Genomic DNA, 21,642 nt, shown 5'->3' with positions numbered 1-21,642 from the left:
ATACAACTATTTTGAAGATTTACAGAGAATATATTGTCAGATCTTTGTGCTGCACAAACACTTCACGATATGAATCTCTATGTCCCATCCCATGTATATGTCTTATTGCTCTTTTCTGTAGTAGTAGTAGTAGTAGTATTCTTTTTAAATGTACATCAAATGCACAGCCCCAAAGTTCAATTCCGTAATTGAGAAAGAGGTAAAGTGTTCCATAATATACTAATTTCAGTGCTCGGCTAGGAACTATCTTTGCGAGCCGACTGAGGAGATATATGGCACTACTGATTTTTCCATGTATGAAATTAATGTGGTATGTCCACCGCAAATTTTCATCAACACACACACCCTGGAATTTACAGTTACCGTTTTCTGTTGCAGAGATATTACACACACTATTCATATTGTTGTGATGAGAACTGCCTGTTTTAAATGTCAGTAGTTGAGATTTGAAGACGTTCTCCTTGAGTCCCTTATCATTGAAGTATTTTGTTACTTCTGTTACACCACTAGTAGAAAGCGATTCTAGCTCATTAGATTTACTCCCATAGAATAAGACTGATGTGTCATCTGCATAGCTTACAATATGGGAGCTAATGGGTTGTGCGATGTCGTTAATATAAATAAGGAAGAGATAGGGTCCAAGGATTGAGCCCTGTGGTACACCTTGTAATAAACGTTCGCTGGTGGACTGTGAGTTCATGATTTTATTATCTAGTTTGTATGACAATTTAGTGCTTTGCTTACGATTGAGCAGGTATGTGGTTAGAAGATTCATGGCTTGATCCCCAATACTATAAGATTTTAGCTTTTTAAGAAGTACCCTATGGTTGACCGTGTCAAATGCTCTTGTCAAGTCCAAACATATACCTGCAATCTGCATCTTCTGGTCCAACAGACAGTAAACTTAATGGATGAACTGTGTAACTGCTGTGGTTGTACTTAGCTCTTTTCTGAAGCCATGCTGCGAATCTACAAGCAGTTTATGTTTTGTGAAAAAGGCACTTTGAGAAAGGATAACGCTTTCGAATATCTTACTAAAAGTGGGAATTAATGATATTGGTCTATAGTTGGAGACGTCTTCCTTACTTCCCTTTTTATACACTGGTTGCACTACACTCATTTTTAGAACCGTTGGATACATGTTTTCTCTAATGCTGCAATTAATCAGGTGAGTAAGAAGTTTAGAGATTTCTTTTAAGCACGCTTTAGTAATAGCACTGGATACACCATCCCATCCAGATGAAATTTTTTTCTTTAGCAGGTATATTGCCCCGTGAACCTCCTGCTCAATCACTTCCACAAATTCAAATTCGGTACACTGGGTGAGATGGCATCGGATCTCTACCTGTGAATCTATAATATGGGTTGATTGTTCACCAGAAATGTAGTAGTTATTAAAAATATTACATATAGTTTCTGGGTCTTTTATAATGTTACCATCATGTCTTATGCTGAGTGGTTCCATGTTCATCTAGTTGGGGCCTTTTCGGTATTTGTCAATCAGTTTCCAAGATGCTTTGCATATGTTGTCAGACTGTTCTATTGTTTTGCTGTTAATCTGCTTCCTTAGGTTAACAATTTCAGTTTTAAAAGTTTGCTTAGCCCTATTGTATTTTTCCTTGAAAACCTGCTTAGTAGTAGCTTTATAAAGCTGGTTTTGGTCATGTACTTGCTGCCTGAGCATAATCAGATTTGTTGGGAGTTTTAGTCTAGGATTACTTCCATTTTGACAGTGTTTAACTACCTTCTGGATTTCTCTGACTGGACAACTATATTCATAATGATGCTGTAGGGTTGAGTAGAATTCATTCCATTTCTCATCCGAACCTTTTACCTGGTACACAGAATCCCATTTCTAATTCGCTAGTTTGTCTTTAAAAGCATTAATATTTGAGGTATTCAGCATTCGTTTCTGTAGCACAATTTTTGTTATTTTAGGCACAACTGAATTGTTGTATTCTATCACCTGACAGAAGTGGTCAGAATAAAGAAAATCTAAGTTACTGTAATTTACGATATAAATAAAATAGAAAGAAACATTCCACATGGGAAAAATATGTTAAAAACAAAGATTCCATGACTTACCAAACGGGAAAGAGCTGGTAGATAGACACAATAAAAAGACACACAAACACACACACACACAAAATTTCAAGCTTTCACAACAAACGGTTGCTTCGTCAGGAAAGAGGGAAGGAGAGGGAAAGACGAAAGGATGTGGGTTTTAAGGGAGAAGGTAAGGAGTCATTCCAATCCCGGGAGTGGAAAGACTTACCTCAGGGGGAAAAAAGGACGGGTATACACTCGCGCGCGCACACACACACACACACACACACACACACACACACACACACATATCCATCCACACATATACAGACACAAGCAGACATATTTAAAGGCCTTTAAATATGTCTGCTTGTGTCTGTATATGTGTGGATGGATATGTGTGTGTGTGTGTGTGTGTGTGTGTGTGTGTGTGTGTGCGCGCGCGCGCGAGTGTATACCTGTCCTTTTTTCCCCCTGAGGTAAGTCTTTCCACTCCCGGGATTGGAATGACTCCTTACCCTCTCCCTTAAAACCCACATCCTTTCGTCTTTCCCTCTTTCCTGACGAAGCAACCGTTGGTTGCGAAAGCTTGAAATTTTGTGTGTGTGTTTGTGTGTCTTTTTATTGTGTCTATGTACCAGCGCTTTCCCATTTGGTAAGTCATGGAATCTTTGTTTTTACTGTAATTTACCTTATCTATAACATCTTTGTTGATTATAGCATAATCTATTCTAGTGGAACATGTGTCTGTCACTCTGGTGTCAGAATTCACTATATTTACAAGATTGTATGAAGTCAGTACATCATTGACTTTCAAGTTTACTATACTATTCGAGTTTGCATCTATATTAAAGTCACCTAATATAGTAATGTCTTTAGAACGCCTGACCAATAACACTACACAGTTTATCCATAAACAGCATTACATCAACATTTGGTGGCCTGCATACTCCAATCACTTTATGCTTTGGTAACTTAAGATCATTACTGTGGAGTACAATACCTGTCATTTCAATTGATCCTTCTTTGGTGTGGTGTTCCAGAAAGGAAATTTTTGTAGCTTCTGTATCCTTATTAACATAAACTGCCACACCACCACCTTTATGGTTTTGCTTACAATAACTATTTGCTAGTATGTAACCTTCTAATCTATAATATATTATTTCACTGCATTTTAGCCCATGTTCCATTATTACTAGTACATGTGGCAAGTGTTCCTCTATGAATATTTGTAGAATGTCTAGTTTGTTTATGAGATATTGCACATTTAAGTGCATTAACTTTAAGGGTGTTATCCCTTCTTGTTTTTTTACCATGTTGCATGAATCAAAATTGTTTGAGTTACACTTTTTACAACATTTGACATACACTGGTGTTATAGAACTAACCTGCAATTTCTTCAAGAAGTATGATTTTGCTGTCTACAGTGGTATAAATATGTCTGGTAATGGTGGAATATAAATATTGTAATGAGTAAATTTGAAAACTTGCCAAATAGTTGAGGCATGCAATTGATGAAAGCCACATAAACAAGACTGAAAACTTTGCTAGCTTTTAATTTACAGTGTTTTTGTTTTCGCACTGTGGCCACTGTCATGCAATGAAGGCTGAATTCCTAAAAAATTACAAATTAAATATATAATGTTTTCTGGTCTGAACTTAGCTAACCAAAATGAATCTGAACCCAAGAGAGACTGAGTCTTTCTAGGTTGTGCTAGCACCATATGTTACAGTTTTCACATGTCCCTGTTAGTATCATGGGCGCATATCAGTGCCAAGGATGCAACCTAATGGTGAAAGCTCAGAGTCCATTTGTCCTGCTCATTTTAAATTAACATTCTGATCCTCACATTCATATCTCAGTTAACATTCTCCTGTCTTTTGAAATTATATTTTACTTTTGAGATTGCAACAAAAAATTATGTAAAAATTCTTAAGTTTCCAAAGTATCTAACGCATAGCTTATCCTTGTCATTTTATTGTTACCAAAAAATAATTAAATATAGTTCGGAACATGAAAATTGTAGAGTAATGATGTAATCAGATGTTAATCTATTTTCTAATTGGGACTGTTCAATCCCATATGGAAAGCTACTTCTCATGCCATTGAATGTGAAAGCCGTCAATGATTCTTTCATATTTAACAGAATATCTGGTGATATGTTGTGAACTGAAATTGCTTAAGATTTTTAGAATTTTAAAAGCGCTACTGCATGTCATTTGCAGCTGAGAATTGAAATATATCACATCTCAAATGGCAGATAGTTATATTTTGCGACTTAAAATTCATTGCAGTAAGCTGTCTGAACTCATTCTTAAGTTTGATAACAAGTTTTACTACCTTTTTGCATTCTTAATGACATTTCTAGTTGGATGAAAGTTTTTTTTAGGTTTTAACTTGCATAGTAACATATCTCTAAGTCTCCATAAAAGCACAGACCCATTTGTAAACTTTAAGGCACTCATAGGTTCCTAGAGGGAATGATGAATGCCATTGTTTGCCTGTCTATGGATGTTACTTAGATGTTATTATAAAATTGTAAATGGCTTTCAGTTTTTTAATTTATATAAAACTTTATGAAAAAAAGTACTGAAGGATATGCCTGATGCTAGTAAGTGGTCCTCTTGTTGCATATTTGGTATTTCAGTGCTTTGGAACTTGAGGTTGTAAGTTTTGATTGCTACATACTCTACTACATGTCTAGAAAATCCATGATTTTACAGCAATATTGTCACTCTGAAAGTACATTTATTACTGACACCAATGTACAGCCAGAACATACCTGATTTCCTGATCAGAGAGCGCAGCTTTTTTTACACACATATAATATTCCAGAATGCTGGTAATTATGCAAACATAGAATATCCCAGAATAGATAAACAATAAAAATAATGAGTGTTTCAAAAATGATCCAGAAATGATATACTGAATAACAAATAATTGCTGGAAGTTGGGTCGCAGCAATGTGGTTACTGTATTACGTTGGTTCAACAGTTGCAGTGATATCAGACTGATGCCAGGGAAGACCTTTGCTTTGTTAGATACATAGTTACTCTCTTTGTGTAAAATGGGAAACCAGTTATTTCACTTCAGAGTTCATTCAACTAACAGAACTGTAAATATCTCTACTAGCCTGGTAGGTAGCCACGCATTCCCTCATTAAGGAAACATCAACAACACTGATGATGATAAAGAGCTTTCATTTTTAGCAGCACGTAAATAAGTCTAGAATCGATAAAGATATTCCGGAGATAGACAGTGTTGTGCAATCTATGTTTGTATTTTTACTTTATAGTTGTAGCTACACTCCGATCATGTGAGGTGGACTAAAATGTCCATCATCTTAAAAGTTACCCTTTTTGTTTGCTAATTTTTTTTTTCTTTGTTCTCTTTCAATCTAGGTGAAAGTTCTCCTCGTGTAATAGTAAGTGGGCTAGTAAATTTTGTTCCAATAGAAGAGATGCGAGAACGTATGGTGGTTGTTCTATGCAACCTAAAACCTGCAAAGATGCGTGGTGTTGAATCTTGTGGCATGGTACTATGTGCCTCCATGTAAGTATGTAACAGTGCATTGTATTTGATTTTGGAACAATGAGCATATTATACACGCAGCAAGCATTTTATATATGAAAGTTCTCACACACACACACACACACACACACACACACACACACCTGTGTTGATACATTGTGCCGGCTGAGTACACTGTGCTGGGACTGAAATTCTATGGATTAATTGGGTTGAGGGATTATCAGCTGAAGTGGGTGAGAGCATAAAAGGAGCTGTGGAATGGGAAAGAGGGTTGAGGAAGGGTGGTTAATGGCTGGAGGGGAAGTATCAGGTGCACAAGACAGGAATAGATGGAGAGAGGCACCAGGTGCGCAACACAGTATTATGGGCGGGTTACCATATTTACGAGGGCACTTCAATAAGTAATGCAACACATTTTTTTTCTCGGCCAATTCTGGTTGAAAAAACCGTAAATTTTTTATGGAATATTTTCAAACATTCCCGCTTCGTCTCGTAGAGTTTCATTGACTTCCGACAGGTGGCAGCGCTGTACGGAGCTGTTAAAATGGCGTCTGTAACGGATGTGCGTTGCAAACAACAGGCAGTGATCGAGTTTCTTTTGGCGGAAAACCAGGGCATCTCAGATATTCATAGGCGCTTGCAGAATGTCTACGGTGATCTGGCAGTGGACAAAAGCACGGTGAGTCGTTGGGCAAAGCATGTGTCATCATCGCCGCAAGGTCAAGCAAGACTGTCTGATCTCCCGAGTGCGGGCCGGCCGTGCACAGCTGTGATTCCTGCAATGGCGGAGCGTGCGAACACACTCGTTCGAGATGATCGACGGATCACCATCAAACAACTCAGTGCTCAACTTGACATCTCTGTTGGTAGTGCTGTCACAATTGTTCACCAGTTGGGATATTCAAAGGTTTGTTCCTGCTGGGTCCCTCGTTGTCTAACCGAACACCATAAAGAGCAAAGGAGAACCATCTGTGCGGAATTGCTTGCTCGTCATGTGGCTGAGGGTGACAATTTCTTGTCAAAGATTGTTACACGCGATGAAACATGGGTTCATCACTTCGAACCTGAAACAAAACGGCAATCAATGGAGTGGCGCCACACCCACTCCCCCACCAAGAAAAAGTTTAAAGCCATACCCTCAGCCGGTAAAGTCATGGTTACAGTCTTCTGGGACGCTGAAGGGGTTATTCTGTTCGATGTCCTTCCCCATGGTCAAACGATCAACTCTGAAGTATATTGTGCTACTCTTCAGAAATTGAAGAAACGACTTCAGCGTGTTCCTAGGCACAAAAATCTGAACGAACTACTCCTTCTTCATGACAACGCGAGACCTCACACAAGTCTTCGCACCCGAGAGGAGCTCACAAAACTTCAGTGGACTGTTCTTCCTAATGCACCCTACAGCCCCGATCTCACACCGTCAGATTTCCATATGTTTGGCCCAATGAAGGACGCAATCCGTGGGAGGCACTACGCGGATGATGAAGAAGTTATTGATGCAGTACGACGTTGGCTCCGACATCGACCAGTGGAATGGTACCGTGCAGGCATACAGGCCCTCATTTCAAGGTGGCGTAAGGCCGTAGCATTGAATGGAGATTACGTTGAAAAATAGTGTTGTGTAGCTAAAAGATTGGGGTATAACCTGGTGTATTTCAATGCTGAATAAAACAACCCCTGTTTCAGAAAAAAAATGTGTTGCATTACTTATTGAACTGCCCTCGTACATAGAAAATATTTTTATGTATGTCTCTTTGTGACCAAATTAGATATCTTAATGTCCATTATGTATGATTTATGCATCTCACAGTGGTTGTCATGGCCATAATTATTGTTTTAATAAATATTCTGTGTAATCAACATACTTGTATTTTCTGTTGGTAAGTTAAAAATGGGAACTGGAGGTCAACAAACAGTTATTCACATAAAAAAATTAACTTAATATATATTCCAAACTTTAAATTTTTTGCTTCTTTATTGTTGAATGCATAATTTTTAAGGAAAATGTAACTTTTTTTCTTTGCTCGTTCATTTCCTTTATTACTTACAAAAGTCACTGCAGAATGTATACTACTGTGACAGGAACACAGAAGAAGTCAAGATGACTATGTATGTTGCTCTCCATAAACACTCCACTATTACCCTTTTTTACTACTAACAGAGTAACAGGCTGTAATTTGTATCCTTTATTGATTGTTACAATTTACTTTTCGTACAGCACTAGCATTATTAGCAAACTGAATGGCAACAATACATTGTCCTCTGTGGAACTTAACACTGAATTGGCAGAAATTATACCACTTCAAATTAATGCTGGGTCTACTTTTAATTATTTAGTGTTGATAAATTTAGACCTCAGAGTTCATGGTTCACTATTGGTTCACACAGCCAATATGATGCTAATTTCAAGTTAGCGGTCATTCAAGAAACAAAAGAGACGAACACTGGAGCAGCAGGAAGAAAATTTACTATCACAGATGAAGAATAAATTAAAGAACACTAGTTCTGTACACCAAACTTTCAGGGGAGCAAAACAGGGAAGTTCTTGAATTGTAGCAGCAGGTTGCTCAGTAAATGCTAGAGAAATGGGTTCTGTATTACTTTAAAAATTATCACGATGAAAGTGCTGGAGATAAATAGGAATTTTCAGTTGCTCTCATTGTGAGGATTATGAAGAGGAGGACAGGGCTTATGTTACGATGCAGAATGATGCTAGCTCTGTGACTTCTTGCAGCATTTGATGAAAAACTACTTGCTTATCAGCATAATATAACCAACAGAAAACTGCCCCTGTTGGAGAGCAAAAAGTGAGTATGTTCCTCTTTAAAAGACTCTGATACAAAAGTGGAGTGCCAGCTGTGTCACCTTCGTAATCAGCATCTCTCTATCACTACCAATGTCTATATATGTCTCTCTCACACTGTCTCCTTTTTCTCCCATTGACTTGCAGAATATCCCACTGCTACTGTCTACTCTCTCACATACGTTTCCTTTCGTCTTTCTTTACCACTGTGCGCCATATCTCAGCAACTCAAAAATTCTGGGGGGAGGGGGGAGGTCAAACTTACCTTTTCCCCTCTACCTATCTGTTGAAAATTTTTGTCCCAAATGTGCCCTCCAACATACCTGCATGATAAAGTTCATCAGTCTGGAAGGGTCCAGACCCCCCAAGCCTTTGTGTGATCAACACTCATATATTTTTTATGTGTAGTGTCTGTTCTCTCTTTTGCTCCCACTGTTTCTACACACCCCAGTCACATTAATGTGACATGGTGGTGGTTTTTCTGAAAAACCTGGCATTCTCTCAGAATTACGAGGGTAAGTCAATTATTGTCTGCAAAGTAGTTATAAAATTTTATTGTAATCGAATAAGTAACTTACAAGTATTCCATTTTTCAACATTGTCTCCTTGTGTTTCAATGCACTTTGTCCATCATTGTACAAGCTTCCTGATGCCCTCATAAAAGAAGGTTCTTGGTTGAGCTTCAAGCCAGGAATGCACCGCTTCTTTCAGTGCTTCATCCAAGGCAAATCGACAGCCCCTTAATGCCTGTTTGAGTGGACCAAACAAGTGATAGTCACAAGGGGCAAGTTCAGGACTATATGGAGGATGATCCAGTACTTACATTTTAGTTTCTGGAGCATTTCAGCGGTGTGGGCAGCAGTATGCGGACGGGCATCGTTGTGCAACAACAAAACACCTTTTGACAGCAATCCTCAGTGTTTTCTTCAAATCGCAGGCTTTAGCCTGGCACTAAGCATCTCACTGTAACGTACACTGTTTATTGTTGTGCCCCTTTCCCCATAATTGTCCAGTACTGGACCTTGTGCGTCCCAAAAAACTGTAAGCATCAGTTTTCCTGCAGACGGTTGGGTCTTGAACTTTTTCTTGTACGGTGAATTTGGATGTTTCCATTCCATACTCTGCCATTTACTGTTCAGCTCATAATGATGGATCCATGTTTTGTCACCAGTAATGATCCTGTCTAAGAAGTTGTACCCTTCGTTACCATAGCGATCCATATTTTTTTTTTTTTTTTTTTTTTTTTTTTTGCAGATGTCAAAGCATGATTGTTTATGCAACCATGTGAGTTGTTTTGCGAACCATCTTGCACAAATTTTATGAAACCCAAGTCTGTTGTGGAAGATTTCGTAGGCAGAACTGTGACTAATTTGCAGATGATGTGCCACTTCGTCAATAGTTAATTGTCTGTCTAAGCGAATCATTTCATGTGAACACTCAATGGTTTCTTCATTTGTGGCAGTAAACAGTCATCCAGCTCCTTCATTGTGCATAACACTTGGGCGACCATTTCGGAATTTTCCAATCCATTCGTAGACGCTCCATTGTGGCAAAACACTGTACCTGTACCGTACCAAAAGTCTTAGATGAATTTCGGCCCCTGACCCACCTTCCCACCACAAAAAACGGATCACTGAACATTGCTCAGCTTGAAAATTGCAAAGATATAACAACAAATATACAAAGCATGCGTCATCATCTTAAAATGACAGTACTTCCAAAGTAAACAAAAATATAACTTAATTGTGGATAATAAGTGACAACTTTTACCAGAAAAAAAAAATCAGGTTTAATCTCAAGGAATTTCAGGAATATTGTAAAATCTCAGGGAATTCTGTGTTTTGAACCGAACATTGGAATTTAATTTTATTGAGCTTTATTAGTCTCAAATTTTAAAATACTTAGTATTTCAAAGTGTGTTGATTATTTGAATATTAGTCCAAATAAATTATTTAACTGCCACTAAATTACAGCTGAGAGGAAAGTCAATATTGAGAAGCACTCAAGTCCACACACACACACACACACACACACACACACACACACACACACACACACAGGCCCCCTTTTCTGCTCATTGCTAATTTCTCACAAGGGAACCTCCCCATCGCATCCCCCTCAGATTTACTTATAAGTTGGCACAGTGGGTAGGCCTTGAAAAACTGAACACAGATCAATCGAAAAAACAGGAAGAAGTTGTGTGGAACTATGAAAAAAATAAGCAAAATATACAGTGAGTAGCCCATGCGCAAGATAGGCAACATCAAGGAAAGTGTGAGCTGAGGAGCCCTGTGGTCAGTGTGAGCAGCTGCCAAACGTAAGGTCCTTGGTTCAAATCCTCCCTTGAGTGAAAAATTTATTTTCTTTAGTTTCACAAAGTTATGATCTGTCCATTAGTTCATTGACGTCTCTGTTCACCGTAATACGTTTAGTGTCTGTGTTTTGCGACCGCACCGCAAAACGGTGCTATTAGTAGACGAAAGGACGTGCTCTCTAATGGGAACCGAAAACATTTGATTGCAAGGTCATAGGTTAACCGATTCCTCCACAAGAAAACGCATCTGATATATTCTATATGACACTGGTGACAGATAATAATTGTCTGAAAATAAAAAATTAAACTCTTCACTCAAGGGAAGATTTGAACCCAGGAACTCTCGTTCCACATCTGCTCACGCTAACCACGGGACCACGGCATTCCTGAGCTCGCAGTTTCCTTGATGTTGCATATCTTGCACATGGACTACTCAGTTTCTATATTTTGCTTATTTTGTTCATAGTTCCACACAACCTCTTCCTGTTTTCTTGATAGATCTGTGTTCAGTTTTTCAAGGCCTATCCACTGTGCCAACTTTTAACTAAATCTGAGGGGGGTGTAATGGGGAGGTTCCCTTGTCAGGAGCTTCTTATGACATTGTCTTTATTCCCACACCTGGAATTCTCAGAGATTTTTTTTTCCCCCAAGTCTGAGTGGCCACCATGTGTGACCACCACCACATTCAACGTCAACATACAATAACTACTCACAGGCAGCAGGTGGCAGCACTAGCAGATTAGTTGAAACTGTTTTATTATTAGCAAACAAAAAACATTAAGGAGTATTCGTATGAATGTAAAAATTCTAAGATTCTTAAAACGGCTTCTGCAAAATGTATAGTTATCTACTTCACACAATATTCTCACTGTTCTCTGTGACATGGAAAACAATGCAGTTATTATTAAAATAGGGAAATGGAGTGATTTATCTGACATCCAAAAAGACATGATCGTTGGCTTTTGGGCCAAGGGTGGAAGCATTTCTGGAATGGCTAAGTTTGTAAACTGTTTGCATGCTGCCATGGTTAACAGACACCGTGCTTGGCAAATGGCAGTATCCAAAAACCAGCACCAAAGCAACTGTGGTGTATCACAGGCCAAGATGACAGGAGTGAATGATGGCCGTATTGATGTGTTCAGGCAAACTGACATGCAACTGCCTGCCCTGATGAACCAAGGAGCTACTAATGGTGTCCTCTCGACAGTAATTCAGGCACACATTGCTGCTTATGGGTGCAGCAGGTGCCTGGTTCATGCACCCATGCCGACTGCTGTTTGTCACCGACAAAGGCTGGAATTTGAGTGTGAATACCATTGAGTGGTGACAGATGGACTATTCAGATGAATCACGTTTTATGCTCCACCGTACAGATGGACTTTGGCGCATAGTGTGTGAAATGTCTGGAAGCAAACACCCCATAACAATCATCAGAAGTGTCCAGGCCGGAGGCTGGAGCATTGTGGTCTGGGGAATACTTCTGTGGCATTCCCTGGGTGATCTTGTGAATGCATCTACCCTTGGGGACTATGTCTTATCAGTCCAGTTTGTTTTTCCTTAGCACAAATGCTTCTACCAGCAGGAAAATGCAACACGTCACACAGCTCGTGGTGTACATGTGTGGTTCCAAGAGCACTATGATGAGTTTCGCGTACTCCCCTGGCCAGCACACCCCCAATTTAAAAGCAGTCGAAAATCTGTGCTCCACCTCAATCTCAGTTGGGCTGTACCTCCTCGACTAAGAAATGTAGCACAGCTGGTCGTGGCACTAGTCAGCATGGCTCCACACCCCTGCTGGTACCTTCCAGAACCTCACCGACACTTTTGCTGCACTTCTTGCAGCGGTCTGCACTGCAAAGGTGGTTATTCAGGCTGTTGACAGGTGGTCACGTTAATGTGCCTGAACAGTATTTCTGTCCCTCTCTGTTTTTTACTGCTACTGCCCTTCACTAACCATCAATGTATCTTCTCTCTTTGGCTCCCACTGCTATTGTCTTTGTCCCTCTATCTTTCTCTTTCACTGCCAGTTTCTCTCTCCCACCAACGCTGGTCTTCTCTCTTTCTCTCCCACTGGCACTGTTTCCACAGTCACTGTCTATCTGCTACTGTCTTCCGCCACAAAGAATTGCGAATATGTCGGCACACCAAAATTTTTGGTGAGGAATCTGGGATGAGAATTGAGGCAGCTGGTTCCTCAGTTTCCTATCAGAGTTTTCTAAAGTGGAACATGCATTTTTTGTGCTGAGGCAGGAGAGTTTTCCATTGGTTCCCTTCTTTTCTGTGCTACAGTTGGTGTGCTGCTTACATAAAACAAATTCTGCAGGTCAGTAAAGTTTTGACAGTTTATGTATACAGTTCAACACATCAATATACTTTGACACATACAAACAACAAAAAATATGCGAAACAGAACGGGATCTTAATAATCTAGTGTGCTTGGGGATGTATAAGTGCCGAATTATCAAATATACCGGATTATCAAATTCTTTTTTAAAAACCTGGTTTTAAACAAGGAATATAAACAAAACCTATAATATTAAGGTACAAAACAAGTTTCTATTACTTATTAACAGCAGTCTGAGACTGTGGTTTTGTGTGTGTGTGTGTGTGTGTGTGTGTGTGTGTGTGTGTGTGTGTGTTTGAGTGAGTGTGTGCATGTGTATATGTTATCTATTTCTGACAGATGCCTTGTTGGCCAAAAGCTTTTGGTTGTGCCTGTCGTGACTCAACGTCTCCGCTAAATTGTGAGTTGCAACTATCCTTTCATAAATTAAAATGTAATCAACACATTGATAAACTAATCAAAAAGCTCAGTTCAGTGTGTTATGCCCTTTAGACGTTTATCTCAGTGTGTTGAGCTAAAAACAAGAGTGTTGTCTGAGTTTACTTAGTTTCACACCCTGTTGTCTCACTGAATTAATTTCTGATGCACTGCACCTTAAGTAAATAAGGTGCTTATACAGCTGACGATAACAGTGAGAATATGGTGTAAAGTAGATAACTGTACATTTTGCAGAAGCCATTTTAAGAATCTTGGAATTTTTACATTCATACATATCCTCCTTAATGTTTTTTATTTGATAATAATAAAACAATTTCAAGTAATCTGTGATACACTGATTCACAGCACAAGGCACAAAAATAATTTCATGTAGACTTCGTAAAATCAAGGATGGAATAAGCCAGAGACAGTGGTCATGTGTGTATGTGTTGCATTTGTGTGTGTGTGTGTGTGTGTGTGTGTGTGTGTGTGAGGGGGAGTGGGTGTGTGGATGGGAGGAGTAGGGTGCCTGCATGTGTATAATAGTTAGTTGTAATAAAAACAAACCATTTATCTGAAATGCAGATCAGTAACATAACAACTGTGTACAATTGTAACAGAGCAAAAGTACATCCTGTAAGAGGAGCCTTTTGCAGCCATTGTCACAGTCAATAAAATTCTTCTGGGTATGTGACTGCAAGGTCAGTGAGTAAAATTCTCTGAAGTTTCGGCCAATGTTGCAAATGGCCTTCCTCAGAGTGTTTTTGTTAACCTGAGGAAGGCCATTTGCAACAGTGGCTGCAACGATGGAGAATTTTACTCACTGGCCTAGCAGTCACATACTCAGAAGAATTTTATTGTAAGTACATCCTGTCTGAAAAATACCATTTATGCTTTTACTGTGCAAATAAAAGGCTCTATTATGACTAAATAATACACACACACATACAAATATGAAGATATGTGTAGGATTATTCAGCTGCCCCTACTAGTCAGTTTTGTTCAACCTACAACACCAAAAACCACATGCAAGATTTTCGTATTCTCTCACTTGCTATCCGCAAACTATTAGTCCTTCAGAAAAAATGAACAGTACCTTTTTGTAGAAAATGTAATGTAGTTGAATTTTGTACTGGGATATGTTTTCGTTGGAGGCCAGTTTTCGAGTTATTCAAGAAAAACTCATGTAGAGGTAAATTTGTACATTTTTCTTTAATAATTCGAAAATAATGACCTCTAGCAAAAATGTATCCCAGGAAAAAATGTAGCTCTATTAAATTTCCTACTGTTCATTTTTTCTGGAGGGCTAATAGCTTGCACATAGCTAGAAAGAGAATAAGAAAATCTTGCACGTGGTATTAGAAGGCATTGTGGATTGCATAAAACCTGGCATTGGTTGCAGCTAAATTGCTCTATATACACACATGGCGTTCATTTTAACTTGAGACAATTAAATATTCCAAAAATAGTGCATCATACGAAAAAAAAATTCTTGGTCAATAGTTAATGTTAGTAAAGGAGACACTTGTCTGTGCTACAACTGGCCATGTCGTAACCACACCCTGCTCCCCCTCCATGTGGGCAGCAGCTAGTTTGTGTTTTCAAATGGGAACACCCCCACCTCCCATTTTTATTGCTTATTCAGATTCTATGCCAAAAAACACGTATGGTTTACTCAAACCATTGTTTTCAATTCATGGTGGATGCCGCTGTAATCAACAAATGTCGAGTGTGCCTGTTTTTGCATTAAAGAACTGATACATTTCATTTTACATCTCATTTACATTGTAAAAGTAAAGCTTTCTCTTCTGAGAATTGATATTTATGTTCAAAATTTAATCTGGCGTTACAAAGTTGATGATACAGTACAGCGTGGTTCACTGTTCCAATGTCAGGCTAGAAACTCTTTTTATCGTGATCCAGGAACTGTAAGATTGACATAATACTTTTCAGTTCCCATAAAGATGCTCGATAACAGTGCATTCCCTTGCCTCTAATGATTTGGGAGCTTCATTTCAGTGACTCCTCTTGCCTCTCACTATGGGGAGCTTCTTGCATCCTCGCCATAAATTAAAATTATTTTGATCATCTCTGCAATAGGTACAACATACATTACATCAGCTGTGTTGAATAGCCTCTAGAGAGGAGTGGCGCGGAGACATTCAGTGTTTGTGCTTATAAAGGCCCCAGAGCTGCAGTTGGGCATGCCATGTTCTGAGCGATGAGGCGAGCATGAGAATATATACACGATCGTGTGTATCCATCGCAGGTGTTTCTCTCATTATCACCTCATGGATGTTTTACCTTATTACAATGGTTGTGGTTTGTATTCCGACAGCAGCCAGCACTTGAGTTACAGCAGTTGGATGGAAAGACATACTGAAACCAGTCACTCTGAAGGAGGGGTTCAAGGGCAGCCACTAAAATCATGATTTCCAATTGTCTGGGGACTCTCCTCAATCTGGGGACTCGCCGTAGGAAACAGGAAACTGCATTACTGTACATCTAACTTATTTGCCAGAAATATCAATTTCTAGCAATATTATTTGTACTGTGCAATCACATTTGCAACACTATAAAGTAATATTTGAACATCAGTATCAATGGTTAGAACCCAAAGGTTTAAATTTATGTCACAAATGAAACGTATAATCAAATGTGTTGGTTCTTAAGTGCAAAAATTTGACACGCTTGATATGTGATATTTATCAATTGCAGCTCCATCTACCAAAAATAGAAAAAAAACAATGGTTTGAGTAAACCATATGTATTTTCTAGCATATGATCTGAATATGCAATAAAGATGGGACGTGTTCGCATTCAAAAATACAAAGTTGACCCCACCCACACAGGAGGGATTGTTAGGAGGTAGCCAGTTGTAGCACAGACAGGTGTCCCCTTTACTAATACTAACTTTTCATCTAAAACATTTTTTTTGTGCGATGTGTTGTCTTCAAGATATTTATTTGTCTCAAGTTAAAATGAACAACCAACACACACAATATTTTAGGTGCCACCTGAAAATATAAATTATGTAAAATATTTAATTACTTTACTATAAATATTTCATTATATAATAATTTCTTGCTCCCTAAAACATAGATTGCTACAACTTTTAATAAATATGAAATCCAAGATGGTCAACAATGTTTTCGAGTATTATTGTGCTCTAAATATTCACTTTTCCTTTAGAGGTTTCATATGGAATGTAATGAGCTCTTGTCCTAAAGTTGTGCCAGTGAACATCACCACACACATGGAAAGTAGACTCATCAGTATAAACAATCATTACTAACAATTATAAATAATTCGGGAGTAAAGGAGATTACTCACAAAAAATTATAAACTTTGAATCACCATCAGGTGCCCAAAAAAGAATGAGAACTTTGTTAGCTCTCAGACAGATCCTTTACTGAGCTACACACACACACACACACACACACACACACACACACACACACACACACACACACACACACATATATTTCTTCTTTGAGTTGTCAGTGTGATCGACTTTCAGCAACATTCACTTGTAAAACATTCATACTGTTTTTTATTCATGAGTTTGTCCAACCACATTAAACTACAGTATGGAGTGACTGATTGATCTGTGAACATCTCTGACCTATGAAAAATGTCTCACATAAATGTGATTACTGGTATATATAAATTTTGTAACATTAACAATATGAAATAGTACACTACAACAAACTGTGCCCAGATTTTATAAGAGAGTAAATATTTCTTGAAGTGATGCTATTAGAGCTGCTAATGATATGTAGGAAAAAGAAATTCAAGAAGCTATATTAAAAACATAATTCTGGCCAGATAAAATGGCAAAGAAACATGGGTATTCAAATTTCATCTAGATACAAAGCAGCAGTTTTGCTTCTTGCATTTTCCCTGAGGGCACTTGTCCACAGAACTGAAGAGAGTACAAAGTGTCGCCAAAATAATGTGCAGTGAAATGAAAGTGAATTATAAAGTCCTGAAGGTTGTAAACATACTGATACAAGCAAAAGAAATGTACCATGGCATCATTTCTCATTGCCAAAAGCAGCTAAGAGTGCATTACTAACAACATTGCCATGTGGACATACTGTGTAGCCTATGTGGTTTGAAAGGATGGTCAAGTCCATAAAACTTGATAGTAGAATACTTCAGTAGAAAAAAAGTTAAGTTTCCTGAAAAGCAGGAATGTCCATTCCTTTTTCAAAACTTGCAAAGAGGTTATCATTAACAGTACTTAATTTGCACTCCAGATGTGTGAGGTAATGAGTGCAGAACATTTACATTGTTGAGTGTTCTCTGTTGCACAGATCACATAAAACAGATGTTACAAACATACAGTGTAATTTTCATATTATGAAATACAGTCATTGTGTTGGGCACTACACTTGTCATGTGATATTAAATATTATAGAGGCTGGGTTGAAAATAATATAGCAGTTGCTTCATACTGATCCTGATCAGGGGGATGGGGGACAATTGCATGTACATTTTTGGAAAAGAGTATGCAGTGTACAAATTACAAAGAAGTAAACAGATTAAATATCACACAAGATGAGAGATGTTCCACAAAGTAAATGATACAGTTATAGAAGGTTAACAGTGTGAGAGAGGAGAGAGGGGGGGGCGGGGGTGAGGGTCAGTCCAATATTCTTTGTCAAGTGATAAAATGATTTCCTGTGCTTCAAGTAATGAAAGAATACTGCCTTGTAGTTCTTGTTTAACAGATTTTGTTAAAGAACTACTGAAAAATCAAAAAGAAACTTTCTGAAATTCTGCTCACACTGATTGTATAAGAACTCTGACTTTTTGGAAATAACAATAATTTGAAGTATTGCCTGCACAGCTGATTTGCTATTCACAGACTCATTTCTTCTCATGCTTAAGAGTGTATCTCAGACATTAGGTTATCAAAGGACTAAAATAAGATGGCTGTCATTTAGTTGGGAAAAAGAAGATAACTGTGTGAAGTGATACAAGAGAAAAAGTTTGTGGCTAGTCGATCTGCAGTTGTAACATTGCTTTACTAAAAATTGCTGTTTTGCATGTACTGAGACAATTGCTTTGAAGAAAGGCATGGTTAATTTGTCCCTGACCCCATTATTTGGAACATGTGCAGGTAGACACTGTGGCCATGGTGATTGCACTTCCTTGTGGTATCTGTGGCAAATCATTCTGATAATATACATTTTGTAAGTTACATACACGGTACTTGGCAACACTTGTTTTCAAAGTAATATGAATATTATCGAGATTACATAGATGGAATGCATAACTAAGCCTGTCGTATGGCTCTGCATATTGAAAAGTATTATTTTCATGTCAGTTTTCAAGTTGTTAGTACAATGTAATAAGAAAGTGATGGAAGCACTGTAACAGGTACGCACGGATAAATGGAAGGATTATCAGTAAATTACTTCTGCAGACTATCTGCTGTGTGCTCCCAGAAATACAATTCTTCATACGTATTTTTGTATTTACGTGAATTTTAGTTTTAAGGTACTCTTTTGTGGACCACTAATACTGAACATATAACATTTTTCTTTCAGTGAGGATCCAAAATGTGTAGAACCTCTTATACCACCAAATGGATCAGTTCCAGGAGAAAGAATTTTCATTGAAGGATATGAATCTGGAACACCTGATGACGTTCTGAATCCTAAGAAGAAAGTGTGGGAAAAGTTACAGGTATGCAAGTTCTAGTGGCAATGTTTCTGTGGAAAGAAAAAAAATCACATAATTGAGCAGATTAATGAAAAATTAGGAACAAGAAATGTTGTCATGATTATAAATTTGTAAACCTAAGAGTAGTTAAACTTAAATACATTTTTCCATTTATTATATTGATATGAATATAATGTACACTGCAAATCCTCAGTAAAATGTCCATAGTCCACATCCTACACACGCTCACAGTAGGTTTGGCAAACAATATTTACTGTCACCACCATTGCATATAAAGGTAAATATTTGTTGTGTGTCAAATAATCAAAACTAAATAACTAAGAATGATTTATACAATGATAATGGTAATAAAATATCCAGATTTGCACATTACCATATAATAAATTAAAATAGTACAAGTAATTTAAAAAATTACCCAAGGAAAATTACTGAAGACAGCGAATGTAACAAATAGAACTTTGAATTGATAGCAGTCTACAATGTTTGACAAACAGATATGTTTATAATTTACGAAGCTGTGGTCTGAGTAATGGTAGAACGCAGGCAACTAAAATTGTGAAAGCTACAAAAATTACACAGGTTATTCACAAATTATGTCTTGTAAACATTTTAGAGAGAGCTGCTTTGGACTACGAATAATTCTTGGTAGTGGCCAGTTATTTTGAAATGAAATACCAAATATTCTAACGTTATGCGGGTGTTTTTAATCATTCATGGCCAGTTACTTTTTAAATTATCTTAGGGCGCTTATTGTATATGAAAGATAAGCTTTATTGCTACTCCCTACCAAAAATAAAAGCACAGACTACACATGCACATATACAAAAGTGCAGGTGTAAATAAATGGCGCATAGAAATGAAATTAACATTATGAATTTATGGAGACTTGCAGCACACTTGCCTACTTATGTGCCTCTGATAAGATTGAGGTACTTGTCAGATCACTGAAAAGCTGGAAGAGATGCAATGTTGCTAATATTACATGTTGATACCACTAACATCTTACTCTGGAAAATCCAGGATGGAATGTAACAATACCAGAGAAGGAAAGTTGCTACTCACAACATAGCGGAGATGCTGAGTCGCGATAGGCACAACAAAAAGGTTCACACAATTAAAGCTTTCGGCCATTAAGGCCTTTGTCAGCAGTAGACCTGGCAGAAAATCAGCAGTAGACCTGGCAGAAAATCCAAAGAGATTCTGGTCGTATGTGAAGTATGTTAGCAGCAAGAAACAATCAATGCATTTTCTGCACAATAACAATCTATCACTATCGAAGACAGTGCTGCTAAAGCAGAATTACTAAACACAGCCTTCCGAAATGCCTTCACAAAAGACGACGAAGTAAATATTCAAAATTTGAATCGAGAACAGGTGCCAACATGAGTAATGTAGAAGTGAATATCCTGTAGAAGTGAATATCCTCGGAGTAGTGAAGCAACTCAAATCACTTAATAGGTCCAGACTGTATACCAATTAGGTTCCTTTCTGAGTATGCTGATGCATTAGCTCCATACTTAATCATATACAACTGTTCGCTCGACGAAAGATCCATACCCAAAGACTGGAAAGTTGCACAGGTGACACTAATATTCAAGAAAGGTAGATGGAGCAATCCACTAAATTACAGGCCCATATCGTTGACATCGATATGCAGCAGGATTTTAGAACATATTTTGTGTTCGAACATTATGAATTACCTCGAAGGAAACGGTCTATTGACACACAGTCAACATGGGTTTAGAAAACATCGTTCTTGTGAAACACAACTAGCTCTTTATTCGCATGAAATGCTGAGTGCTATTGACAAGAGATTTCAGATCGATTCCATATTCCTGGATTTCCGGAAGGCTTTTGACACTGTACCCACAAGCGGCTCATAGTGAAATTGCGTGCTAATGGAATATCGTCTCAGTTACGTGACTGGATTTGTGATTTCCTGTCAGAGAGGTCACAGTTCGTAGTAATTGACGGAAAGTCATTGAGTAAAACAGAAGTGATATCAGGTGTTCCCCAAGGTAGTGTTATAGGCCCTTTGCTGTTCCTTATCTATATAAACGATTTGGGAGACAATCTGAGCATCCGTCTTTGATTGTTTGCAGATGACACTGTCGTTTATCGACTAATAACGTCATCAGAAGATCAAAACAAGCTGCAAAATGATTTAGATAAAATATCTGAATGGTTCAAATAGTGGCAGTTGACCCTAAATAACGAAAAGTGTGAGGTCATCCACATGAGTGCTAAAAGAAACTCGTTAAACTTCAGTTACACAATAAATCGGTCTAACCTAAAAGCTGTAAATTCAACTAAATACCTAGGTATTACGATTACAAACAACTTAAGTTGGAAAGAACACATAGAAAATGTTGTGGGGAAGGCTTACCAAAGGCTGCATTTTATTGGCAGGTCACTTAGAAAATGTAACAGACCTATTAAGGAGGCTGCCTACACTACGCTTGTCCGTCCTCTTTTAGAATACTGTTGCGCGG

The 21,642-nt window shown here is 38.1% G+C and overlaps 1 protein-coding gene across 5 annotated transcripts in view; it reads left to right on the top strand.

Annotated features, from left to right (window-relative positions):
* The window catches only part of LOC124544612 (tyrosine--tRNA ligase, cytoplasmic), a 127,016-nt gene that overhangs the window by 89,531 nt on the left and 15,843 nt on the right, over positions 1–21,642 (top strand). For all 5 annotated transcript variants that reach the window (XM_047123209.1, XM_047123210.1, XM_047123212.1 and 2 more), the window contains 2 exons: positions 5,449–5,599; positions 19,015–19,153. In XM_047123209.1, coding sequence (XP_046979165.1) covers positions 5,449–5,599; positions 19,015–19,153 — 290 coding nt within the window. The remainder of the gene's footprint in view (positions 1–5,448; positions 5,600–19,014; positions 19,154–21,642) is intronic.

Source organism: Schistocerca americana, chromosome 8 (genome assembly GCF_021461395.2).
Source record: "Schistocerca americana isolate TAMUIC-IGC-003095 chromosome 8, iqSchAmer2.1, whole genome shotgun sequence".
NCBI lineage: Eukaryota > Metazoa > Arthropoda > Insecta > Orthoptera > Acrididae > Schistocerca > Schistocerca americana.
The sequence above is the reverse complement of the archived record's forward strand: the minus strand, read 5'-3'. Positions and strand labels throughout refer to the sequence as shown.